At 41.0% G+C, this 27,270-nt stretch overlaps 2 protein-coding genes across 3 annotated transcripts; one reads left to right on the top strand and one right to left on the bottom strand.

The window, feature by feature from the left end:
* Window positions 1–370: 370 nt before the first annotated feature.
* Window positions 371–10,582, top strand: ndor1 (NADPH dependent diflavin oxidoreductase 1). Of its 2 annotated transcripts, none has more exons than XM_026340204.1 (15): window positions 371–460; window positions 1,053–1,192; window positions 1,295–1,372; window positions 1,532–1,629; window positions 1,716–1,814; window positions 2,288–2,389; window positions 2,533–2,736; window positions 2,946–3,073; window positions 4,155–4,366; window positions 4,599–4,706; window positions 4,851–4,965; window positions 5,309–5,455; window positions 5,548–5,666; window positions 6,243–6,337; window positions 9,526–10,582. In XM_026340204.1, exons 2-15 carry the CDS (start codon window positions 1,058–1,060, stop codon window positions 9,665–9,667), a joined length of 1,782 nt encoding a protein of 593 aa, XP_026195989.1. In that variant the 5' UTR covers window positions 371–460; window positions 1,053–1,057; the 3' UTR covers window positions 9,668–10,582. The 2 variants fall into 2 exon arrangements, with proteins under 2 accessions (XP_026195989.1, XP_026195988.1); XM_026340203.1 differs by having other exon boundaries at window positions 9,523–10,582.
* ntmt1 (N-terminal Xaa-Pro-Lys N-methyltransferase 1) lies at window positions 10,454–14,864 on the bottom strand. The gene is made up of 4 exons (XM_026340205.1): window positions 14,707–14,864; window positions 12,893–13,052; window positions 11,882–12,134; window positions 10,454–11,782 (listed from the first exon to the last, which is right to left on the bottom strand). Exons 2-4 carry the CDS (start codon window positions 13,049–13,051, stop codon window positions 11,526–11,528), a joined length of 669 nt encoding a protein of 222 aa, XP_026195990.1. The 5' UTR covers window position 13,052; window positions 14,707–14,864; the 3' UTR covers window positions 10,454–11,525.
* Window positions 14,865–27,270: the final 12,406 nt, after the last annotated feature.

The raw sequence follows: 27,270 nt of genomic DNA, 5'->3' as shown, positions 1-27,270 counted from the left end.
TTTTTGACCTTTACCTCCATTGAATGAATCAACCACTTATTAACTTGATAGTAAAGCAGGATTTGGTTACTTTACGTCACTTGCAGAATTAGTGGTTTTCATCAATAAGTTATGAGGTAAGTGACTTCGGTATTAGATGTCAAGTAGTAGCTGCCTAGTTTGGTCCAATCCATCCCAGATGAACTCCAGTATCAAACAAAGTTAAACACGTGTTTTTTTCAGACACAGAGACCTCCAACCTTGTTTAAAAGAAACCTTAAACGACTATTACACCCGGAAACATTTTTAATTTCCCCATCGTCTTTGAACGTAGCGTCAGTGCACGAGCCAATCACAACGCACGAACTTGCCGGAAAGCGCGACCTACGTCACAACGGTCACAAGCGCGAGCCGCTCAGAGAGAGCTCCTCTCTGTCTGTTTTATTATCGTTTACTGCTGTTAGCGACACGAACATCAGCGGTAAGTACCGTGTTTGATGTCTTTTATTATGTATGTGTGTGTGATTTAGGTGGAAAAAACAAATACTTAAATTAAGTGCCAACATGTCCAGCCGGCTACCCACCCTGCCAACAGCTAGCAATGACATTGACAAAGTAACACTTTGGAACAAACTAACATGAACTAACGTTAAGCTGCGAGGCTAGTTAACGTTAAGCTAACACAAGTAATTCCAAGTAAACGTTTACAGTTTGAGGCTAATTTCATTGTAAACTGTAAGAAACAAAAAAATATTTGAATTGGTGGTTGTAAAACAGGGTTGTATTAAATGATACAGAATAATACAGCTAAATGTGCTTCAGTTGAGCATATTAAAAACAGACTGATTACACGTCCTCACTCTACATTGTCTGTCTGAAAGTAAACACTATCACATAATGAAGTGACCACATGCAATAACAACACCTCCATGATGAATGAAAATATTAATGTTAGAATAATGAAAACGTTATACATGTGTTGAGTGTCGTTATCATGAAGCATCACTCCATCCTGTTTGCTATTTCGAGATCATGCCTTTAGAAATGATTTGTGTGATTGTTTTTCCTTTCAGTCATAATGTCACAGCCGACTTTGCTCGTCTTGTACGGGAGCCAGACTGGGACTGCTCAGGACACGGCCCACAGGATTGTGCGGCAGGCCCAGAGGAGGCGGCTGCAAGTTCAGGTGATGCCTCTGGACGACTACAATGTGGTGAGTGCACCGAATTAGTAGGATTTATGTCGGTTTGACGGGTGTCTGCTCTCACAGTCACATTAAACACTGTGCTCGTGTGTGTTTCCTATCATCAAACAGTCCAACTTGATCTCAGAGTCGCTGGTTGTTTTCGTGTGTGCCACTACTGGCCAAGGAGACCCTCCAGACAATATGAAGGTAATAAAGCAAATAACACATGTACCACCAAAAAAATGACAGGAAGACCTACGGTAAGAGCAAGAATAGTTTAATTTAGCTTTTATGGTTTTGGCTATTAAAGGTACCATTTTATATGTTTGACCTTGTTCTTCTGTCCATGTGTTTCTTTCTTCAAAGAACTTCTGGAGGTTTCTCTTTAGGAAGTCTTTACCTGTTGGATCTCTGAGTCGGCTGGACTGTGCCGTACTGGGTCTGGGTGACTCCTCCTATCCTAAGTCAGTCCTTTTCACATTTACACTTTTCACAGTGCGCACTCACAGTGACTCATGGTCTTCAAGGTATCAACTGCTTTCGTCTGTAGGTTCAATTTTGTGGCCAAGAAGCTTCACAAGCGCCTTCAGCACCTGGGTGCTAGCTTACTGCTGCCTGTTGGTCTGGCAGATGAACAACATGACCTGGGGTAAGAATGAATATACATGCCAAATAGAAAGTATTCAGATTGCTTCACTTTTTGCCAAAATTATTGTGTATTTATGTTCAGTTTCACTTTTGGCATGAGTTTAATATTTGAAAAACATACATGAATTTCGTAGTGTCTTTTTGGTCAGTATTAGGCCTGCCTGCTTACTTCCATATTGTTACTCTTCCATAAAAGTGCAGTGAGATTGAGTTCAGGTGATTGTGTAGTAAAGTCCATGACAGTGCCTTTTGGTCTTCAATTAGAGTGTTTATGGGCACTCTTGTGCTGCACTATGACTTGTCACTGCAATATATAAGGAACGACTTAAAGAATTTAGTTCTAATTTGTTCAGTTTGTTTAGTTCTAATCTGTCTATCCCCACTGATGGAGTTACTCATAAGGACACGTATATGATAAATTTGTAGTCAAATAAGTTATGTTGGTGTTAAATGTTGATTCACCTTTTGAACTAGGTCAGATGCTGTGATTGATTTGTGGCTCACATCATTTTGGGAGAAAGCATTTGCTCTGTACCCACATTTGGCCGATGTGATCCCACTGAGTGAAGATGAACCGTGAGTATGCACGTAATTGACAACACACAATCTCATTTCATTTTTGATGTGCCCCTTAGAAGCCCATTATTAAGTTCTTTTTGGGGGTCGTGTAAATGTTAATTCACCTAAAGAGGTATATTTATGCTTGTTTATTGTGACAGACTCCCTCCTATGTATACATTCCACTTTCTGGAAGATGTGACAGAGAAGGTAGACGAAAGACAGAGGATTCCCACAGAGCAAACTGTTCACTCCCAGTCCTACCCCTTTCCTGCCAGACTGATTTTCAATAGGAGAGTTACAGACCTGTCACACTTTCAGGATGTGAGGCACATAGAGTTTGACATCACTGGATCCAACATTGAGTAAGTAAAATATTTGTCTCATTGGAAAACAGACATTCAATCACTCAGATGGCCAATAAACAAATATGTACAAATTGAACTGAAGTTTCTATAAGTGCAAAATGAAAATGTATAAATTGTTTGTAAATTTACGAAACTGGAAAAAAAGTCAACCCATTTTGGAGCTTAGAGGAAGAACACAGTTAATGCACAAACCTTTTGTTATGTAGGTTTGCTGCTGGTGATGTAGTGAATATGCGTCCTTGTAATACAAAAGAAGATGTACAACAGTTCTGTCAACTGCTGAGATTAGATCCAGAGGCCAGGTTCATTCTCAGGGCCACAGGCAACACTGCTGGTGAGTGTGTGCATCATCTATTATTTGTTGGTTTTTGGTAAAGATATCTAAAGGCCTGCTCTGCTTTAGCAGCTCAATTGGAGACTCCTTGTTTTTTTCATACAGAATACTCATACAGAATACTCACCTTCCTGCTCACCTGCTTTTCCCAGTGACACTTCATGTCACATTTATTTCATTCTGAGATCACATCTTATTGAAGAATTTCACTTTTCATGCACAAGTCAATATGGTCATTTGGCAGAAGCTTTTATCCAAAGCAATTTACATGCGAGGGACAAGTCAAGCAAAAGTATATATGTCAAGAAAAACATTGAAGTAAAGTGCTATAGGAACAGTGTTGGCAGCAGCATGATGCACTGTGAATTAGGAAGATCAATTAAGAAACAGCTGCAATGGAAAAGAGTAGTAATATAATAATTGTCCTCAGAATGAGAGTAATATAGCAACATGCTAAAACATTCTGTAGCTATTTGAACAATAAAAGAAAAAGATGACATATTTAATATGTGAATCAAGTTTAAAATTAAAAAATGAGACTTGAACTTTACAGTTTACACATTGGTAATTGTGTGTGCCCACAGCATCATATTGTATATTTCCTTGTAGAGAAAAAAGAGGAAATAATGTTGTTTTGCACCTAGCAGTCTTCTGCTACATATCATGAAACACAGTTTTGATATTTTTACTAAATATATCTCCCATTCTCATCAACACTATATTTCAAATGCAAAAGACATGCATATAAACTTCACTGATTGATGGGGCATAAGACCACAATGTAGTAATTAGGGTTAACTCTGGTTTGGTCTCGGTCAACTCCTGACAATAAAAACAAAATTAAAGGTGCATGAGCTGCACCTTTAATTTAGTTTTTCGTTTAATTTCGGAATAATAACTGAGCAATGAAAAAAAGCAAAAAAGGGCAAAAACAGCAGGAGTGCAGCTTTACACCTGGACTAGTCATAAAGAAATTATTAACGATAGACTCTTGATGATAGGCGGTGATCTCCTGTTACTCAACATTTGACTAGAAACTTTCAAATGATCCTTTCTTTGTGCATGACTCTTGCCTACTCAGTTCCAGCCAGACTTCCTCAGCCCTGCACTGTGAACTACCTTGTGGAAAACTACCTGGATATTGCTGCTGTGCCTCGTCGTTCCTTCTTTGAACTGCTGTCGACCTTTGCCACCAACGAGCTGGAGCGGGACAAGCTGGTTGAATTCAGCTCGGCGGCAGGCCAGAACGAGCTATACACCTACTGCAACCGGCCCAGACGCACCGCACTCGAGGTGACAGCTGAGGGTTGGATGTCGAGGCAGGGCTGTAGTTTAAAGCTAAGAACACACCTGTCATAGTTTTTACGTGTTTATTATACACAGGTGATCTGTGTTTGTAAATGACTAAATGCAGGTCAAAGTGTACAAAATTCAATTAAAGTTTTTTTAAAAACAATTTTCAAACAGTAGAAACCTGTCGTTTGATCTGCTTGACACTCAGTTGGTTCTGTTCTTGCCACTGCAGGTCTTGGTGGATTTCCCTCATACTACAGCAGAACTGAACGTAGACTATCTGCTGGACCTTTTCCCTGAGATCCAGCCTCGCTCTTTCTCCATTGCCTCCTCTCTCCAGGTAACCCAGGCTTGTAATTTAAGTGATGGTAAAAACAATTTGATCTACAAACTGTATGTTCTCTGAGTAGGAAAGACAGATGCAGCTGTTTCTCAGTGTGAAATCTCGTAGATGTATTTTACAGAGGGTTCTCTCTCCACACAGGCTCATCCACACAGGCTTCAGATCCTGGTAGCTGTTGTCCAGTACAAAACCAAGTTGTATAAACCACGACGAGGCCTCTGCTCCACGTGGTTAGCCTCCCTAGACCCTGCACAAGGTCTTTGACTACACTACAGTACAGAATATTGTACATTAGACTGTTTTTGTTTGTTAAGAACAACTTCTGGCACTTAAGCAGCATCAATGTTTTTATGTTTAATTAATCTTATAATGAACAGTGCCCTATATTTATAGTTCCTCCTGTAATGTAGATACTAAAGATATGTACTGTAATATGTCAGGACCTAGAAAATGAACCCTAATTTCCATATAAAAAATATTTTGCTACACAAAGCTATTTGCATACTGACTTAAATTTGAATGTGTTTTCATCAATTTTATAAATTTTTACATATCAAAGATAATCCAGGAATATTCATGCTGCACTGACACTTTTTCAGGGGAGGTGTTTGTGCCTCTATGGGTGAAGAAAGGAAGTCTGAAGTTCCCTAAAGAGAAGGACACCCCTGTGATAATGGTTGGACCTGGAACAGGAGTGGCCCCGTTCAGGTCGGCTTTACAAGAGAGGGTCGCTGAGGGGAAAACTGGTGAGTTTTACCTCTCTGACTACGTCTCTTCTGATCCCTGAATAAATTTTCTCTTCTGATGTGACACAACTCCTCGTCTTCTTGCCCTTTAGTCAACATCCTGTTCTTTGGCTGTCGCTCTGAATCCAAAGACTTCTACTTCAGATCAGAGTGGGAGGAGATGATGGAACGTGGACATTTGAATCTCTTCACCGCCTTCTCACGAGACCAGGTACTCAGTGCTAATATTCACACTTAAGAAGGGACAGACACTCAGCCATTCATGTCTCATATATAAATATTCAACTTGGACTGCTGTACAGGAAGTACATCATATTGACATAGAAACAGTACAAAATAAAACTGTATTTTCCTCTGAAATGTAGTGGAGTACTTAATACCGCTTAATACTGTACTTCCACCGGAGTAAAGTGCAAGTGTTATACACAACAAGAGTACTTCTAGAGCTCATTGTCTAGAACAAAAACACATTCCTGCATATTGTCCTTATATTCCTGGAAATCTCTGATTTGCAGTGTCAGTGGAAACAAGACGAGTTCAGACCATTAGCTCAGCTGATTTGTCCTCTTCTTAGGTCAGCAGCGATGTAAAGTTTAAGAATCCCTTTTATCCCTTTTATCTGTGATGCTCACAGCCTAAACAAAAAACTAAACAAAAACAAAGCCGCAGTGAATGTTCACAGTAGAGCCACAATTCTTTAAAGCGGGCCATGACCTAGCTACCCATCCTGATCAGCACAGCAGCTGTCGCTCTGTGCGGCTGATGTCTTGAATGTTTTTCTGTCCAGGAGGAAAAAGTGTACGTGCAGCACCGTGTGAGGGAGAATGCTCAGCTTCTGTGGGATCTGATTGCCAATAAAAGTGCCTGCTTTTACATCGCTGGGTAAGTCAAAACTAATCTTGTTACTGATGACAGAAAACAGGAATCTAATGACTACAGATCATCTCTTGCTGGCAAAACCAAAATCAGCTTATTTCTATTCATTATCTCAGCTGTTCAAATAACATTATGGTTAAACTTAAACTTAAATTAAACTTTTGGCAGGTAGTTCACTTGTTTACCATTTAACATTTAATGTGTGTGTGGTAAATATGGAGCTGGAGACAGGATGTGCAGCATAAAGACTGGAAGAAGACGGCAACAGTTAAGCTGGACGTGTAAATGAGCCCAGGTTTTGGTTTCTGTCTCTGTACAGACACAGTGGCACCATGCAGTGATGACACAAAAGCTACACATACACTGCCCATCCAAAAATAAAAGTCACACACCCTAATATTATGTTGAAGCGCATTTAGCTTTGATTACAGCATGCATTCGCGGTCATCTGTTCGATAAGCTTCTGCAATGTCACAACATTTATTCCGTCCAGAGTTGCATTAATTCTTTGTCATCTTGTATCTTGTATTGATGATGAGAGAGTCAGACCACTGCTAAAAGTCTTCTCCAGCACATCTCAAAGACAAGGCATTGTCATCATGAAACAAGCCTGTGTCATTAGGGAAGAAAAAATCCATTGATGGAATAACCTGATCATTCAGTATATTCAGGTAGTCAACTGACCTCATTCTTTGGACACATAACATTTCTGAACCTAGACCTCACCAACTGCAGCAACCCCAGATCATAGCACTGCCTCCACAGGCTTGTACAGTAAACACTAGAGATGATGATCACTTCATCCGTCTCTCGTAATACCCTGATCCATCCATCACTCTGGAACAGGGGAAATCTGGACTCATCAGAGCACATGACCAGAGTTAGTAGTTTCATCAATCTCCTTAGATGTTTTCTTTGCTTGATGCCATTTCAGACATGGTTGTTTAAGAAATGAGAAGCTACTCATTGCATCAGTTAGGGTTAAATAACTTGTTGCCAGCTGAAAAATAATCATCTATGCAATAATTATTATTATACCTACCGTATTTGCTTAGTTAATTCCAGTGTTTTTTTTGCACGGGCAATATCCAATTCAATTAAATTTTTTTGTATAGCGCCAAATCACAACAGAAGCCATCTCAAGGCACAGTAATTAAGGTTTAAGACTTAAAAAAAATATAAATGTATACAGAATTTTATATATATATACAGTGAGGGAAAAAATTATTTGAACCCCAGCTGATTTTGTAAGTTTGCCCACTAACAAAGAAACGATCAGTCTATAATTTCAATGGTAGGTTTATGTGAACGGTGAGAAACAACAATGACAAAACAAATCCAGAAAAATGCGTTTCAAAAAGAGTTATACGTTTATTTGCATTTCCATGAAGGAAATAAGTATTTGATCCCTTTGAAAAACGTGCTTTAGTACTTGGTGGCAAAACCTTTGTTGGCAATCACAGAGGTCAGCCGTTTCTTGTAGTTGGCCACAAGGTTTGCACACATCTCAGGGGGGATTTTGGCCCACTCCTCTTTGCAGATCCTCTCCAAGTCATTAATGTTTCGTGGCTGATGTTTGGCAACTCGAACCTTCAGCTCCCTCCACAGATTTTCTATGGGATTAAGGTCTGGAGACTGACTAGGCCACTCCATGACCTTAATATGCTTCTTCTTGAGCCAGTCATTTGTTGCCTTGGCCGTTTGTTTTGGATCATTGTCATGCTGGAGTACCCAACCACGACCCATTTTCAATGCCCTGACTGAGGGAAGGAGGTTCTCACCCAAAATTTGACGGTACATGGCCCCATCCATCCTCCCTTTGATGCGGTGCAATTGTCCTGTCCCCTTGGCAGAAAAACACCCCCAAAGCATAATGTTTCCACCTCCATATTTGACGGTGGGGACGGTGTTTTTGGAGTCATAGGCAGCCTTCCTCCTCCTCCAAACACAGCAAGTTGAGTTGATGCCAAAGAGCTCGATTTTGGTCTCATCTGACCACAACACTTTCACCCAGTCTTCCTCTGAATCAGTCAGATGTTCAGTGGCAAACTTCAAACGGGCCTGTAGATGGGCTTTCTTGAGCAGGGGGACCTTGCGGGCACAGCAGGATTTCAGTCCTTCACGGCGTAGTGTGTTACCAACTGTTTTTTGGGTGACTATGGTCCCAGCTGCTTTGAGATCATTGACAAGTTCCTCCCGAGTAGTTCTGGGCTGATTCCTCACCGTTCTCATTATCATTGAAACTCCACGAGGTGAGATCTTGCATGGAGCTCCAGACCAAGGGAGATTGGCAGTTAATTTATGTTTCTTCCATTTGCAAATAATTGCACCAACTGTTGTCACCTTCTCACCCAGCTGCTTGGCGATGGTCTTGTAGCCCATTCCAGCCTTGTGTAGGTCCACAATCTTGTCCCTGACATCCTTGGAAAGCTCTTTGGTCTTGGCCATGGTGAAGAGTTTGGAATCTGGATTGATTGATTGCTTCTGTGGACAGGTCTCTTTTATACAGGTAACGAGCTGAGAGGGCTGCCAATGTCAGCTCGTTACCTGTATAAGATCCACCTGGGAGCTCGAGATCTTGCTGACGGATAGGGGATCAAATACTTCTTTCCTTCTTGGAAATGCAAATTAATTTATAACTCTTTTTGAAACGCATTTTTCTGGATTTTTTTTGTCATTGTTGTCTCTCACTGTTCAAATACACCTACCATTGAAATTATAGACTGATCATTTCTTTGTTTATTGGGCAAACTTACAAAATCAGCTGGGGTTCAAATAATTTTTTCCCTCACTGTATATATATATAAAAAACAACGCTACTGGAGCAGCACTATGCGACAGTGGAGAGGAAAAACTCCTTTTAGAGGAAGAAACCTCCAGCAGAACCAGACTCAGGGAACAGAACAGAAATCCAGGGGACATAATTGGCAGCTGGGAAGCTAAGGGAATGAAGCACAATAACAGATGTGGCAGACGTGTAGGAAAAGGAAACATCCGTTAAACCCAGTCACCCTGGATTGTTGGAGTTCCACTTCTGAATTTCTTAAACTCTGGTACACTTTTCCTACAAGTCTAGTTTCATCTTTATATGTATCCTACATGTTTAAGATATATGCAAGGATTAGGCAAGTGTCACTGGTGCATTCTATTTGTGGCTGCTGTACTTTGTATTGTACTTTGTTTCTGTGCAGCAGCGCTAAACAGATGCCAGCCAGCGTGGGTGACGCTTTGAAAGAGGTGTTCCAGCAGGAGGGAGGTTTGTCTGCAGAGGAAGCTGAGCAGATGTTCATGGCCATGGAGAAGACAGGGCGACTCCAGAGCGAGACCTGGTCCTGATCCCAGGATCTCAAACCACGTTGAGCTGCTGCTGTCACGTTGCCTTCTCGATACAGTCCCTGCTGCTTCACTCATGGGTGTGGAAGTTAATATTTTCTCTGTGGGAACAATATTTTACCAAACTAATGCAAGACAAAAATTCCACTTTCTAGTTTCTTCTCAGCTTTTAACCACGTCTGATACTGAGCTGCTCCAGTTATATGTATTTACATCATTTATGTACAGCATTAGGTCCAGTTGTCACAACTGTATCATGCAGCAGCCACTGAGACCACAAATTGAAATGTTTATCTGTAACTGAGTCCTAAAGTCATCCAACAATATATATCACATGTTGGCTGACATTAACCACTGTAAGCTACTGATCAAACCAAATCGAGGAAGGGGTGTTCTGCTTTTTATTACTTACTTGTAATCACTTCACTTTTCATTTATTCAAATGAACACTTATCTATCTTTCAAAAGCTTAAGGGTATAAAGCCATAAAAACACCTAATACTTAAAGTTCATTATCCATTAGTGTGCTGTAAATGCCACTTGTTTCTGAAGGAGTATTTTTAAAGCCAGTCTTGGCAGGAAGGACTCAATTTAATGTAAAGGAAGCAGTAAAGAGCCACAATGCTGTTGGTTATTTCACTTTCTTTCTCACAAGATTTGTAAAGGACACCCAGGACAGGTACTTTTCATTCCACTTGAGAGACAGAGCAGGAATTCCCATAACACCTTGCAGCATTTGCTAAGATAAAACTGAAAACTTTATACTGAGGACACATTTCTCCACATGGCTTTGCAGGACACTTTCACTTATTTATTGCACTTTCTGAAGATAATGGACACAGCAGAGCTTGTTTGTATCATTCGTTTGTAAATGTCAGACTGGAAGTGAAAATATAAAAACACATTATGTCACGTCAAGTACTGGAGTGGGTGTCGGATATAACATAATGGACTGATGCTGCAGCAGTAATAGTACAATGTAACATGTAAGATGTAATTGTGATAGTATAAAATGTCATTATAAACCATGTAAAGTACATTGGGCTGCTTCATTATGTCCCTTTTATGTGTATAAAATGGCCAATAATCCAATAAGGATCAATATGCAGTTTCATTACTATAATATGTAAGATTTCCAATGAACTCCTCACATTTAAATGCAATGTTTCCATTTGTGTGCAGCTGGTGTATGACAGGTGAGTATATCATGAACAGTGTATATGAATGTGATCTCATCTTACAGTGTGGAATTTGTATTATAAAGGTAAAAATCTGAGGCTGTGATCTGAGAACTGGAGAGAAAAAGTACACAGCACATCATCTTCCTGAGGTAAAAGTTCACTGAACAACTCTTACTCCTCATTTACTGCAGCTGTAACTCATCCCCAGTCTCCACTGGAAGCATCAGTGTTGTTACTTGACTGACGTTCACCAGTGACCAGAGCATCCTTTCTGTAGGACATGAGCTGGCCTCTTTTCTTTCCACTGTCTTTACGTCTTTTTCCAGGACTAGAATCACTTCTTAATGTTTATTTGATGAGCATGAATGTAATATTCTGTGATTCCTTCTGTTTGATTATTCTACCAATTATTTTCTTGATGAACTGAATGATGTTGAAAATCACCCGTCACATATTCCAGAAGTCGAGTGGACGTTTTCACGTCTCAGTCTATCAGACAAGTGTCCAACAAGACTCTGTTGGACCAGACTATTAGGTGTTTTTTCAGCAACAGGCACAAAGCAGGACACAGTTGCTTGGAATCAGCTACATACTGTCCACAAACACATCACACTGCAGAACACACAAACCCAATTTCCCCGTTAGTAACACTTTGTAGATGAAGATGTCCCACTTCCCCTCTATCTGAGAGCCAGTGTGTGAACTTGGTAGATCTCCTTTGGGAAGTTCATTTGCTGCTCCTCGTGGATGATGCGGAGACCTGCTCTACCCACTAGACTTCTAACTATTTCCAAGTCGCGGCAGATGCTGCTGTCAACTTCATCAGGGACCACACCCTCGTACGACACGTTGTCCTTGATGACGACGAGGCCGTTGGGCCGCAAAGCTTTCTGACAGCGCTGCAGGAACTTGATCAGGTGGTCGTCTGTGAGGTGGCCTGGAGGAAAAGGAAAGGACAAAACATCAGGTCATTGGTTGTATTCTAAGGAACACTTGTCTACCAAGCTGCCATGGCTCTCATCCCTTAGAAACTCACCTATGACCCACTGGATCCAGATGACATCATAGCGTCCACTCTCTGGTACAAAGTCCTGCAGGCCACTGCAGAAGTAGTTCCCCACTCTCTTGCTCTCCTCTCCCAGGTAGGCTTTGGCTTTGTCCAGGAACTCCTGTGTCACGTCAACCAGGTCCACAGTGTTGAACAGAGGCAGCAGCAAACGCTTGGTGATCCTCCCGATGCCTGCTCCACAGTCCAGAGCACAGCCCCTGCCCGTCTTCCCCTCTCCTTCCTTCAGTGGCAAAGACACACAGCACAGACGTGTTCGAGAGAATCACTCAAAATGACCATGACTCAAAACATCACCAGAAAATGAGCGCAGGCTCACACAAGATATGATCTTCTAAAAAGAAGTCCAACTAAACTTGAGCACACGCGAGTCACTGAGCTTTAGCACTAGTTCATGCTGTAGTGCTTTCATTTGTACAGCAGGTAGTTCATTTGGTAACATTTGTCCAAAATATGAAATATAATAAACACGGGGCAAACATCTAATAATGTTGCTGTTACTGTAGCTCCTTTGTCTCCAGATTTAACAACTTTCTACACCCCAAGCTAAGATTCAGGGTTCTATTTGTTTATTATATCACAATCGCAAATTGCCATGTGTGCCACAGAAACTAAGCATCCCTATTCATTAGTGGTGTTACCTTTCTCCACAGTTCAGTTAAGAGCTCACTTTTTGTTAAATTTATTTTTTGTGAGTGTCGAGGCCTTTGGAAACACAAATGACCTACACTGTCCTGTCCCACACAAGGGTGAGTTACAGGTCCTCTTACATGACATATTAGTTGAGTTGAATTTGAGGGCATCTTATTAATATGCAGGAGACCCCACTGAAGAAAATCACTTCAGTGTAGTAATCATTATTGTGTCTCAAATTGAATGTGTGTAAAATATGTGTAACTCTCCACACACAGCACTGTTTTATCCTTCTATGTGGTTTTGCCAATGTAGAGGATGATATTTCAAAAGAAAAAAACATCTTACACCGAGGAACTTCTGGAGGAAAGCCTTGGATCCATTGATATCAATGCTTGAGATGCTGCCATAGCCTCCCAGCATGCCGTCCACTGTGGGAGGAATCTCCTTCCAGTATATCTCAGCGTTTGAGTAGAAGCTTGCCTCATGTTGTACTATGTCGTCCATCCTGTCATAGTCCAAAGACAACATGGCTGAGAGACACAAAAATCCACACAAGCTAATATTCACTACTTAGGTTATGAAAATACCAGACACATCAAGTCCAGGATCCTGTTTCCCAAAATGCTAATTAAAGAGACACAACACTCCTGTTTACATTTAGTTATTTTCGTCAGTTAAGATGTAAATGTTCTGTTCAGCTGAATAATGAATGGCCCCTCGCAAATCATGATGGAATAGACATGATTCTGGACACTGTAAACGATAGTGACTATACAAAGGTCATCAAGGAAGCCAATGGCATATTTTTGATCTCCAAAGCCGTTTTGGCCACAGTTGCATTCCTCTCTCTCTGTACTTTTCTGCAGGTGTCCTCGGCCCCATGGCTGTACTATACAACTCCAGAGTGCAGTTACTGGCCCCGCTGACCTGTCCAGTGTTTTTACTGATTGTTGAGGCAGATGGCCGCCCACCCTCAGCCTGGTTCTGCAGGAGGTTTTTTCCTTTAAAGGGAGTTTTTCCTGTTGCCTAGTGCTGCTTGTGTTTTATATATATCTATATCTATCTATATCTATATACACACACACACACATATCTATATATACACACACACACACACATATATATATATATATATATATAATATATATATATAATTCTGTATAAACTTATGTTTATTTAATATTTTGTAAGGTCTTAAACCTTACACTACACTATTAAAGAGTCTTGAGATGACTTCTGTTGTGATTTATATATAGCACCAAATATTTAAATATACAAAGTAAATTACACCCTGCTGATTTGTTCCTGCCTCATCTTAAGAATATGGTTTGTGTCTTCAGGGTGTTCTGAAAGAAGCTAGTGGTGAGCAACGACATTTGATAGAGAGAGAAGACATGAAAAGAAACAAGTTGTTTCTAGCAGTGGAAAGAAGTTAGGTAATATTCACGGTTTTTAGATGTATTTACACTTTAAACTAGATATAACATGACAATAACACAGGATACACTGACATGTCTGGTCTGTCTATATACTTTCCACTTTGTAACTATATAGTTCTTTATTCTTTGAACCTTTGTTACTCATCCAGTCTGGTAAAACCTAATTCAGCTGTGTAGAGGTTGTGTCTATCAGGATATAATCAGACACACACACACACTCCAGTGATGGCCAAATGTGGCTCCACTGCAGATCAGCAGTGCAGCTGTCAGCACTCGTCTTGTGAACAGGACAGAGGCCCAGCAGCACATTCTTAGTGACCTCTCTGTCTAGTTACTACTGATGATATCTGGAGACCAGTTTCCTGTACTGGTAAACAGTACTAGTTAATCAAGTCAGGTCGGGGCTCGAACCTGCGACTCTGTGGTTAGTGGCCAAGTGTAATAACATCAATGGTATGACGTAACCATTACATTTTTGTAGAACCTCACAAGCTGTTTAATATTTAAAACACCGACACAACACGCTGCTAGTTCTAGCTTAATGTTTAAGCTAATAGCACGTTTTCTCCCGTTACACCTCCCGTCCCGCTGCTCATTACAGTGTTACTGACACTACTGAGGCCCCGCACATGCAGCTGTGACCGCTACTGCACTCTCAGTACAAAACATTAACTCTGAATTCTGCAGCTAATAAAAGTGGTTCATTAAAGTCGGACAGACCTGGTTCGGTGTCGCTCACTGACCCGCTGACCCGCTCGCTGACCCGCTCGCTGACCCGCTCGCTGACCCGCTCGCTGACCCGCTCACTGACCCGCTCCGGCTCCGGTTCCGGCTCCGGCTCCCGGTGTCTGAGCGGCGCGTGCCTCTCTCCCACCACGTCCCCGCACGTGGACCACGTCATTTCCTTATTTGGTTCCTGGGAGCAGAGGTGACAACAGCGCCCCCACTGGCGGACTGTGCTCACTGCTCTACACACACTGGCTACAGTAAAAGTCTGTACATACATTATAAACACTGACAACTGAAACAATCAGAAAACAGGGGTTACATAGGTCATAAATACTTAGCTGACTACTAATCTACACTTTTAGTTCTGAGTGCACCACAAAACCTCTGCTTGTTTATTTACCTGTTTTAATTTCTTGAAGTTTTACATATAAATGTGAGAAACATTCACCAGATGACATGGTTATAATTCTACACAGAAATCTAGTAGATTATTATAATTATGATCTGATAAATGATTTACTATTTTATTTTGTTTGAAAAAAACATATGACAAACATATTAGCTGTAACCCATGTTTTGGACTTTGGTCACTTAGGTAGAGCAGCTGCTCTATCATTATATATTATATCTATTATTATTATTAATGTTAATTATTGTAGACTGCACACTTTTACTTACCTACACTTATTTTAACAGCATCAGATACAGGTTAGTTTTTACCTGATTAGATTCCTATGAAAAAGAATTATATATGAATTAAAGGCTGATGTATCGTTTATGGATCAACCTTAAAATCAGCCTGCTGTTTTTTTATTCACAGTCTGTAGGTAACAGCACGTTTTCACCATAATACCATGTACTTCAAATTTTTTGGAGGAAGTACTTGCAAATCTACTTGAGCTGGTGTACTTTATACATGTCTGAATTGTACTCTCTGAAACTTTAAGTTGCCATTGTGTGTGCATGTGTGAATTCACTGCGTTACTGACCAAAGGCATGTTGAATCTTTTTGTGCACTGCTTCTGAAATTGCAGTCGTTACAAACTGGTGCAGGTGCACTCGAATGGAGGTTCACACTCTGGACCTGCAGCTCAGCACACAAACCACATGAGGGCAGTGCAGTATAGAGCGGACAATCATCAAACTTCATGTCTTGGTTTGTGTCTGTCAGTTCCACAAACACTATAAAATGTTAAAATGTATACATTGTGAAGTTGTCTACAGTCTGTGGTCAAAATCACTCTGTTATTTGCCTTTATTGTAGAGGATCACATGGCACACTGACTTCACCAAATAGTGCTTTATTCTTAGTGAGTATTCCAATTTTGTTAAGTTAACTAGTGTTGGTTTATCCTAACAGCAAGGCCTCCACCATAAAAGATGATATAACATATGAAAGTGAGGCTTTCCATAGTTATCCAGGCCTGTAGACACACACCTACCACTAGGTTAAAAGGCTGGTGTGCAAACACCCACAGAGACGCAGCACAGTGAACACAGTAAATGAAGGGATTTTTCTGATTTCCAAATGTAAATGCAGCTTTCTTCAGTCCTAATAAAACACTATCAATAATTAAAATGTGAGTGTTTTAGGTGAGCAAGTCTCATATCCGTTGTAGGGTAACGCAGTAAACATGTTTCATGTTGCACATAGGCTAATAAAGGTGCAAATTATGAAGCACTTTACTGAATACGCTCATTTTGTTCACACTATACGTTTCCATGACGACTGAACAAATTCATCCGTGCAATGTGAAGCTCCAGAAAGCGCTAGTATGTGTATCTTTAGTTTTACCATTGTTTAGTTTAACTATGTTCAAGTGATGCAATGTTGAAGGCACATGTGGACGTGCAGTCTGTTCCTGTGTCTTTTCCTCTGCTACCACTGGGGGTGGGAACATTCAGAATTTTTGACAAGTCTGATGTCACTTATGTCACATTTTATGTTTCTGATAGATACAAAAATAAATATGTGGCACGCAGCTCTACCTGCTTTGGTCATCAGAAGGTGACTAGACAATCTAATAAGCCCACTGTGTGAACCGTACTGGGGTTCAGCCTTGGATTTAAATGAGGTTCAGTCAGTTTCTGGTTTCATTTTGTAATTTTCATTTCATTTTCAAGATCTCAGAAACCACCTGTCTGCAAAATAACCCTCTCTGTCATGATACATTCATAGACTGCTACACTAAGACTAGTAAGTGACATGCTCTACCAGGTTAACAGTTGATTGCTGGTGCCTTCACTGACCAGTAAGGGGAGCTTCAGTGCAAAAAAACCCCACAGTTTGGTTAGTGTGAGATGAGCTGGAGGTTTTAGTGTTGAAGATCCTTTCATTCCTATACTGAACACAACAATTAGACTGTAGTAGGAAAGATACATATGAACTGGCTACATGAGAATATTACACGTGTGTATGATCTATTCAATCGTGAAAGAAAGACACATGATACTAAAAATAGAGGGGATGTCATTCAGCTGGAAGAACAATGTGATACATGTAGAAATATGTTCTCCTGCTGGATGTTTGTACACTAACAATGTATTGTACAACTTACCCTAGTATACTGCTGCTCTATACAACAGATCAACTCAGTCCTGAAAGCAGAATAATTAATACTGATTTGTTGTGTGTGTCTTCATGCAGCTGTTGCAGTATCATCCACATTTGCCTTTGTGGGTCATATTAAACAGCACATCATACAGAACAACACCCTTTGCCCTTAGACCTTTGAATAAGGTAAGTAAGAACTCATTAAAAAGCCTTAAAATAACCTCCGTCTGTGCAGAGTAGAGCGACAAAGTAGATTTACATTAGGAACCAAATGTTAAAATAACGTTGATCATATGCATACTGACATTTTTGAAGATACTTACTGGCTTCTGCTACAAATCACTAGGAATGGTATTTTACACTGTAAGTAACCATAGCAACATCCAGTTAACTTACCAGTGATGCTAACCTAATACTGGTTAGTGTAACATGACTGATGGTACATTCTTAGTGAATGGTTGATAACAACTGTGCAGTTTTTTTGAAGTGTAGCTGAGGTATGAACATAATAATGCACCATAAGTAACAATTCCCCAGGACTGAGTAGTCCAGCATACCAAGTCTTACTTACGACTACAAAAGTAATCATTGTGCAGTTGCAGACAGCCCTTTTCAGAGTAATGCATGTCCATTTTTTTATCCTAATTATTGAGGTGTAACGTGTGGGATTCGTTTTCAGCTCCTTTGTCTTTCAGAGAATCACATTCACATTCTGTATTCATACTGCTGCCCTTCTAGAAACTTCCCGTGGAGGACAGACAGATAATCCCTGCTGAGAGAGATTCACCAACACACTTCTTCATGACCTCGGTTTCAGGACAGTTCTAGACAGACGGTGCAGACTTCCCTTCGGTGGAGGGGCGCTTGAGAGAAGATTGATGGAACAGTATTACTGGTGGTGAACAGGAAGTGCAGTGGTTCTAGCCGGGTAACTCCAACTTTAATGTCCAGGTGTTCAAGAGGAACGCTGGACAGGGCTGGGACATCTGCTGGGACAGGTTTATAGAATATAATTCATTCTTGTTATTATATTTCCTGCACCTTTAGAGACTTAAATCCTGAACATACATTGTAAATCCCACTAACAACTATAAGGCTCTCCCTATTCACCCCTAATAATTGTGACTCAATCAAAAACTGGGGGTTGGACCACAGATAATAGCATCAAACTAAAACCTATAGGGTTGCAACACACTGCTGCTTTAAACCGGACATCAAGACTAAATAATAAGCCATGACCTACTTTGATGGACTGCGGTACTTGAAATATTTTACACATACTGAGTAGAACATTTTACTGGTTATGGTGAGTACACTCCTTTCGAATGTCTTTTCATGTGTGACTAAATAACCCTGATGACATCACTAGCATGTGTTCAGACAGTACGAGCCTCACTAAAATATGCCATAGTGGGTCAGGGTGTCTCAGCCTCAGCCGAAGACAAAGACACAAAGGAAGAGGTGCACAGAAAGACAGACAGAGATACACAGCTATTTAAACTTTGGTGTTCTATCCCAGCATTATTGGGAAAACGTCCACTGTGAGCTCAGCACTGAAATTAGATATTGATCCTTCCATCTCCTCCCCAGCCTCCATCCTTTCTTCATCTCCCTCTCTCTAGCTGTGGGACTGCACATATTCCCTTCTGGCGGTCCCTTCTCTTTCATTCAGCCCTCCCCTCTCTCCTCCTTCTTCTTCTTTATCTCTGTCACTCTCCTCATTTGAGGTTCTTGTCATTTTACATCCTTGTTTGCATCCTTCCACTCAGTAGAGGTGTGGGAATGGAAGAATCTGTGCGCTGCAAGAGTCGGGAAGTTGACATTTTGGGAGACGACGTGTTAAAAGATTTTTAAGACACATTTGTTGTGTGGTGCCCATTTCATGACAAACACGAGATGTTTGGTCATATTTTAGCTGGAATGTATTCATTTATAACGACGTGCTCTGCTGGTTAGTCGTTTCTTACTTCAACCATTTAATTCAATCATTGTGCTTTGAAATAACAACATACTCAGTGCAGAAAGGGAATGTCGTTAAATGTGTAAATGTAAAACGCTGGTGGCAAAAGTTGAAATTGCACGTTAGAAGAGAGGATTGATGTCAGTAAGTGTGTGATTGGTATGGATTTAGTGATGGGAGGCTCAAAGCAGGGTAAAACGGGTTGCACACAAGTGTAAAAATGACACATTGTGGATCCACTCTACGCAGCTTCTATACAGACAAGATGCTGGACTGCTCACACTGGATCTTAGTTGCCAACCAAACATTGCTAAAATTGGCCAGACGTTGCCTAAATCTACCAGAAATTGGTCTCAGTTGCACGCCTGTGTTGTTGTTAAACAGATTTAGTGTTAGTTTAACTTAATGGGACTTGAAGAACCCAATATTCATTCATTCTTTCTTTTCATTCGTATTCATTCTGGCGTGCATACTTAAATATTTCATGTTGTTGAAATACTGTTTACTTGGTGCCAAACCCTAACAAACATGTGTTTGTGCCTCATTCCAGTCAGATGAAGTTTTGACTGAAGTATTAAACCAAACTCGATTTTTGTGCTACTTTATGAGAATGCTGCCATTTTGGTTCCTGATACGGAAAGTAATACAATTTCAAGGGGTGTCCCACATACATGTCTTACAACAAAAGCACATATGGGTCATGGAGGACTGGGACAAACCACCAGTATAGGTGTTGGAGGACTTGCTGGTCCAGTTGGCTGCACAGGTAATGACATATACATAATGGCTTCTACACAGGCTCATGTGTACTGTATGGTGTTTCTAACCCTCCAGCTGGTGGAGCCCTAGAAAACCACATGTATGGTTTCTAAATAAAAAGGCTGCTGCAAGTCCACAGTCTGACACACAATCAAGTGTGTATATAATCAGTGTCTGAGTCTAGATAGTCTTGTTTGATGGGTTTAATCAACAAGGTGATTTCAGATCAGTTAATAATGTGTATTTATCATTAATAATGTGTTCCCAGTCAGTAGCACATCACTTTTTGTTACAGGCTTTCTCATGATGTTAGAGAACAGAACTGTGAAAGCTTGCCAAGAAGAAAATAACTACCAGCGCTCTCCACCCTCCCTCCCTCCCCCCACCTCTTCCCTTTCTCTTTCCTCTCTTTCCTCCCTCCTCCCACCTCCCTCTGGTTCACCTTCACTCATCACCTCAACTATTTTTTCCCCATCTGTTGCCAGGCAACAGACAGGAAGAGCATCACTTGGAGACGTCAAAACCACAGGAAGAGCTTGCAGGGAGACACATCATGCAGACGTTCCATGAAAGAACCACGGCCTCTGTCTGTAGATAAAAATACCTTCTTTCTCCTTCCTCACCACTGTTCCATGGTATAAAATGTCATGGCGTCTAGGGAAGATGTCACGGAAAATGTTTCATCAGTTTGAGTTACAGTTGTGCTGTGCTACAGCATATTTCATTTGAAATCAAACACTGGAAGCTACCATATATGCAAACTCTCGGCTTTAATTTAAATAGGTTTATGTTGGTATTTAACAGTGGGAGTGATACAGCCCCCTGAACACATAGAACCCAACCTCAGCCACACTGAGATCAGGCAAGTGATTTGACTGGTGAGGACTACTGCACCTCGTCAGTGGGTCTCATGCAAAAACCGCTTTTGTATTCTTGTCCTACTTTTCTCTGTGAGGCTTGTTCCTCTCTGGACAAGAGACCTGAACAGACCCCGAGGCAGCAAGAGGAGGGAGAGAATGTTCCAACTTTCCCTCATACTTAATGGCTGAAAATAAGCTGCTCTGATGAAATGTGCCAGTAAAAAATATCTCAGTAAACTGGCAAAGTATTACTGTAGTGCTGTGCTTGTTGAATACTATATGTCTGTTCAAATCATTCCATTGAAGCCTGTTGCTTCACCAGCATCATGTTTGACAGATGAGGCCATGCTTTAGTCATGGGATCTTCCATTCATTTCTAGAGGTTCATTTTGGACTCATCGCTCCACATGAGAACTCAGTGATTTCTCTGTTTGGTAGGCTTGGCTTTGGGTTGCAGTTTGAGGGGAATCTTTCCTAGCTATGATCACGATGTGTTGAATCGTTGAAACAGTGTTTGTCTCCAACCTGCAGAGAGCATTGGAGTTGCTAAGCAGTATTCACCAGCTCACTTATTTTTTTGGTCGTCCATAAGTGTTGCTCCTTTGTTTACAGGCTGTAGAGCTTCAGCCTTTAAATTCTTTGTCCTCCACCTCTGCCACAATCTTAATGGCAACGTTTAACTCTCAATAAATGGAGGGAACTTTGTGCATGACTAACTTTGAAATCACACTTAGCTGCCAACGAAACACTGACCAGCCAAGTTTCCAATTACCTCTGAATGTCTGTAGTTTATACACAGTTTTTCCATATTGATGTAAATTATATTAAAATAAATTAAGGAACATTGTAAAAAATGCCATGAAGAATATTTCCAAGGCAAAAAAAGGTGTAAGAGGTTTAGACTCCTCAGTGGTTAAGACACATACCACATAGAGTGCAATGAAAAAGTATTTGCCCCTTCCTGATTTTATTTGGAATATTTGTCACATTTGAATGGTTCAGATCATCAAACTAATTAAACCCAAGGAAATACAAAAAGCAGTTTTTAAATGATGATTTCATATACTAAGGTATTAAGGATGCTACAAATGAATGAACAGCTTTTGTTCATTGATTGTCTATATTTTGCTTTGATTGTTTTTTTACATTTGTGGAAACTTAGAGGACATTTATGTACAGAATTAATATATGGACATGCTGGTTCAGGTAGCGTCCCTATGAGGGGAACCTGTGAGCTGCTGACAGAAGTGGGACAGTGCTAGTGTGGTGAAACTAGGCATGTAGGAAATAGGGCTGGTTAGTGAGACTTTGATAGAGTGTCTTACTGCAGTCTGCAGTCCAGAATACACAGTTTATTTTCAGTTAGTTTAACAGTCACCACTAAAATGACCACAGAAAGAAACAGTATCCATCTATGGGAGCTACTGCACTGCACACGGAAAATAGTCTTCACTCATATGGTGTTTTTCTACTTTATTGGTGCCCAAAGCACTTTATAAGGGTGCTTATTCCTATTTACCTATTCACACACACACACACACACACACACACACACACTCTCATCTTTGATAGATAGTTTGATAGTTTTAAACACCCTTCTCATTGTGAGGACCGTCTAAAATCTCCTTACTTTGTAAAAATACTCTCACTCCAAAGGTTAAAACTGTGTAGGGGTCCTCACAATGATGGCCTTACAAACACACACACACACACTGATGACGGCACAGCTGCCAAGCAAGGTGTCTGACCCACCGGGAGCAACTTGTCTTGCTCTAGGACACTTCGACATGTGGAGCTAGTAGGAGTTGGAGTTGGAGCTGCTGATCCCATGGTGGCTGAGCGACCGCTCCACCTTCTGCCACCTGACACTTTATCAGCAGAAGTTTAATACATGATGGAGGACCTACTGTAACTTCACCAGAATTTGTCTTTGTCGACTGCTTCCTGTGATTGGAGGAGTTTGGGCTGCCTGGCTACTGTGTGTGTGTGTGTATCTTCTCTCACACTCTGTTCTATACCAGACACAACGCGGCCCACGGAACATTTCTGAACTCCAACATCTTGCCTCCATTAGGTGCTCCACCATTTGGTGTTCACTTCCCCTCCATCTGCCCAGCTTAAGCTGCTGCTTTAACTACCACCTACATGGAGAGAATAATACAGTCCCATACTCACCTTCACAGAAGCCTTAATCAAAACATTACAGCAAATTTATCAGATTATTTCCTCATTCCTGCCTTATGTACCAGTGGATCCCCAAGATCTTACTTGTCTACCCTCTAGCCTGAAAATCCCAAGTTGTGCTTGACGTGCTATGTGGACGATCTGGCTGTGAAGTTCTGACAATTAAAATGTGAGGATGACTTTCTCCCAATCAAGCATAACAGAGAGACAGAAAAGACAATTTATGATGCATTATCCAGCTCCTTACAAAGAGGAGGATGTAACGTTAGCCTAGGTAGGGTTGTAATGATATCTCCGAATCCATGGATCAGTTTATACCTGCATGTGTGGGAGGTGGGGGATTATAGAGTTTTATTCACCACCAGCAATTTGGAAAAGTAAAGAACATGTTTGTTTGTGTGTGATTTGTCTATAATGCCACTGCCGTCCCTACACTGTTCCCACACTGCGGACCTGAATGTACCTGGGCTTGGGCTCTGCAATTTCAGGCTTGTTATCGAGCTAATTTAACAAGCCCAACGTTTATTGCAGGTACGATCACTCGAGCACGATTGGACCAAAATAGTCACGTGACACAAACGGACCACCGTGCGTATTGTATCATACAAACAGCTTGCCCTAACTTTGAACAGGGTAATCATTTCATTGACATACTGTATGACAGTGTTTGTGAAGAGTGTGAACGTGTGAAATGAAAAATGAGTTTGTTACATTTGTACTGTGATGACAGTCAACAGGCTGCAGCAGTGGAGGCAGCAGCCTGCCGGTGTGAGGTTAGAGTCTCAGAGTCAAGTCTTCCGACTCCAACGATTCAACATTATATTTGTATTGTGTTAAACACTTGTGAAAAGAGGAATAAGGCTGAAAATACTGGAGTTTACCTTTCACATAAATCCCAGCTCCCAGCCAACAGAGCTGGGAGCTGGGATTTAGTCGGCGTATGGAAGCGTGAGCGATCCAGCAGTCTGTTAGTGTTGGTGTGCACACCCGTGGTAAAACCCAGCTCACTCTGCTCATCAGTAGCTCTGTGGTGTTTTGCTGCCACTATGGAAATCCACATATGATTTATCTTATGTGGGTAATGTGGATCCTTTCATGCAAGAAAAATTCATCCTTATCTCCCTGCATCCTTCTTTCTCTCTGCTCTTTTGATTCGTTTTTCTTCCTTGTGGAAAGCACAGCAGCAGCGTTTCCTTCTCTTCTGTCACCTCCACTGCCTCCCACCCTCCGTCTCCTGCTGCTCGCACCCCTCCCTCCCTTTTTCCCAGTGTGTTTGCAGATGAAACGGGCAGCCTGCCAGTTTTTCATATTTCTTGGCAGCAAAGTGGCCAGCTAACTTTCGTGGGGATGGGGAGGGTAGGTGGTTGGGGGGTGGGGGGCTTTGCAGAAGGTTACATTTGCACTGTGTTCCTGTGGAAAAAAACAGCAAGGAAGAGAAGAGGAGGGAGGGAGGGAGGGAAGAAGGAAAATGAAAAGCTGGGTTGGATCAGCTAAGCCTCCACTGTTCTGGAGTAATGGAAAATACCCTGTGGGGGAATATTCAGCATGCAAGTATCAAGTAGCATCCAGTCATTATAGTGATGATGTCGGTGCCTTTCTGTTTTGCTTTTTGTCTACCATCTCTGGAATGTTCCTCCCTCCAGTACACACACACACACACACACACACTCACTCACACACACTTTATCTGTATTTAAGTGTTCTGTGAGGTGATAGCTTTGGGATGGAGGGGCTGCTTGAATCATAGCACACAGATTTCACAGATTTCTGTATGTGTGTGTGTCTGTGTGTGTTGAGGGGAATGTTAGTGCTGCTGATTATAGACCAGCAAATATTCATCGCAGAATAACTGTACTCTCTGTCCTGCTGTGCTGTCAGGATCGACTGAATGTCGATGGTGTGAGACAAAGGGGGAGTTAAACGGTGAAGTGGAAAGACTAAGGGGTAGAGAATTCAGTTGTTTACCTCTACGCTTCAGTTCTCCATCCACATGTGTCCCTGAGGAGAAAGCTGAGGAAAAAGACAGGATAAGCTATCTTTAATGATGCCAGTGAAATATCTTTAGGCTGACAAGGAAAACAGATCAACATTCACGATTGACACAAACCCACCCTCTACTGGCTGGGTACAGATGTCCAGACATAGTCCTGTGATACACGCAAGTAACAGAACAGATGAAAGCGCACAACAAAGTTATGAGTCGTCTCGTCTCATCTGGACGTTCCAATGTGAGAATATTTTGAATGAAGAAATGAACATGATGAGAACAATGACTCGATGCTGCTTTGTTTACGGTTTGTATTCACAGTCTTCTCTCATTGAATGACAAACGCAGACTACTGCCCCCTTCTGGCACTGAGAGTTATTTCTGGTTGCTAGCTGGTTATTGGCTGAATAGTTTGAAGTGTGTTCAAATGTTTCTTTCCGGCCCGGCCAAAGGCGATGTGAAACAACATAACAGTTGGCCTTCGTTGCTCTCTGTTGGCTGTGTGGTGTGTCTCTGTCCTATCACACCATTTTGGGAAAATGGCCAATCATTGGTAACAGCTGGATCGTGTTATCTAGTTTGCTATGAGCGCACTGGGCTCATATATGACCCCAAACTGTTCCTTCAGAATCACATTAATGATAATGTGCTAACATACTTTAGACTTTCAATTGTCTTCAGGACTCATATCTAGCATAGCACTGAGTGCTCCAACTAAAACCCAGTCTTAATCCCTATTTAACATCTGTGACTAGACCTGAAGATGGAAGTTTCACAGACGCTTCCCATCCAATGTGATGGTCCTTGACAGTATCTGCATAAACCTACTGTAAATCCAGGTGTGAGAAGGTTATAGATCCCTTCCTCGTGAACATTTAAAGCCAAACCAGCTGACAAAGAGGCATCTTTACTAGGACTGCACCTAATGTTTATTAGTATTTTTGTTGCTCAATCTAAACATAGATTTTTCAATTGAAACTATTGTTTATTTCTTGGTTAGCTGTGCAATATTTACTAATAAATATTAATCATAATCTTTGTCAGAAAAACTACTGCATTTTTTTTGCTTTTAACATTAAATCTATAAATAAAAGAACAATGTCACAGTTGATCTTACTTTGTGATAATATTTATAACACAGGAATATGCATGGTAGGAAGTGTTGTTTACTGTATTCTGTCATTGTGTGGTGCAGGAAGGGGGTCGTATTTAAGGTGCAGCTTGTTGGGCTTAAAATGCAGATGACCTACACTCTACTACAAGATGCGGCTGCTAATGGTGATGTTAACAAAAGCTCCTTGCTGTGGTGTATAAAACATACAAAGTCAATATAGGGGGTTTTAGGCTGCCTCGAGAGGTGGTGTCAGAGGTTTGGCAAGTTTGTCCCACCGCCTGAACTAACGTAGCTTCAGGTGATGGAGAAAGGGTGTGAAATTTTGGTAATGAGCAATGAAAAAAAATATTTACAACATGATTTCAACTCAACTACAGTTGTCATAAACAGTGCCTGTATGTTATGTCCTCAAAGTGTCCTTGGGAAAGATACTGAACTCTAAGTTGCCCTTGGTGAGTCAGGTCAGCTGCATGGCAGCTCTTAATTTATTGAAAATCAGATCATTTCTAAAATGTAAAAAGTGTTTTGAAGGTGATGTATATATCGATATTGAACGTTACATTAAACGTCACACCGTCAAAGTGTCTTTGCGGTGGCGTTTTAAGGTGCAGTGTAAATAGGCAAAGGCATCTGAAAGAGGGGGACACCTTTCTTCAATACAGCAGTGTTTCTGTGTGAAGCTATAGACATAGGAAACTATAGTTAGTGCTGAGTGAATCAGAAATGCACTTGAATTATTTAGCTTCAAATGGTTCCTTACATTGACATATACTCAACTCTGTTCAGTTTTATAGGCCTGCATGTGCATAAACAGTCTAATTACCATCTGCAAATGTGCTAGAAAGCTGTGTTGCCATATTAGACTGTGCCGTACCTCCAAGGAGTCATCCATTGAGTACATGTCTGTACTATTACAAATAAGAACGTAACGACTCCTCTCAGACACTGACACCAACCAATAATCAGATTTGTGATGACTGTGTTACTGCGACACATCGTCGCCTGAGACATATATCCAAGTATTTACATAATCAGTTTGTTGAAGTATTGTGCCCGCTGTAATTTGCATAGCACTGAAGTGAGCCTGTGAATAAATAAGAATTTTTTAAAGAAATTTGCAAACATTTCCTAAATTTT

The sequence above is a fragment of the Anabas testudineus genome, chromosome 22, assembly GCF_900324465.2.
Source record: "Anabas testudineus chromosome 22, fAnaTes1.2, whole genome shotgun sequence".
Taxonomy (NCBI): Eukaryota; Metazoa; Chordata; class Actinopteri; order Anabantiformes; family Anabantidae; genus Anabas; species Anabas testudineus.
The sequence above is the reverse complement of the archived record's forward strand: the minus strand, read 5'-3'. Positions and strand labels throughout refer to the sequence as shown.

Excerpts from the sequence above, each read along its gene's own strand:
- ndor1 (XM_026340203.1), top strand. The coding sequence starts at position 1,058 with ATGTCACAGCCGACTTTGCTCGTCTTGTACGGGAGCCAGACTGGGACT. Across the intron at positions 1,373-1,531 it reads ACCCTCCAGACAATATGAAG|AACTTCTGGAGGTTTCTCTT; the intron begins GTAATAAAGCAA and ends CTTTCTTCAAAG. Across the intron at positions 1,630-1,715 it reads GGTGACTCCTCCTATCCTAA|GTTCAATTTTGTGGCCAAGA; the intron begins GTCAGTCCTTTT and ends TTTCGTCTGTAG.
- ntmt1 (XM_026340205.1), bottom strand. The coding sequence starts at position 13,051 with ATGGACGACATAGTACAACATGAGGCAAGCTTCTACTCAAACGCTGAG. Across the intron at positions 12,135-12,892 it reads TCCTCCAGAAGTTCCTCGGT|GAAGGAGAGGGGAAGACGGG; the intron begins GTAAGATGTTTT and ends TTGCCACTGAAG. Across the intron at positions 11,783-11,881 it reads CTGGATCCAGTGGGTCATAG|GCCACCTCACAGACGACCAC; the intron begins GTGAGTTTCTAA and ends CTTTTCCTCCAG.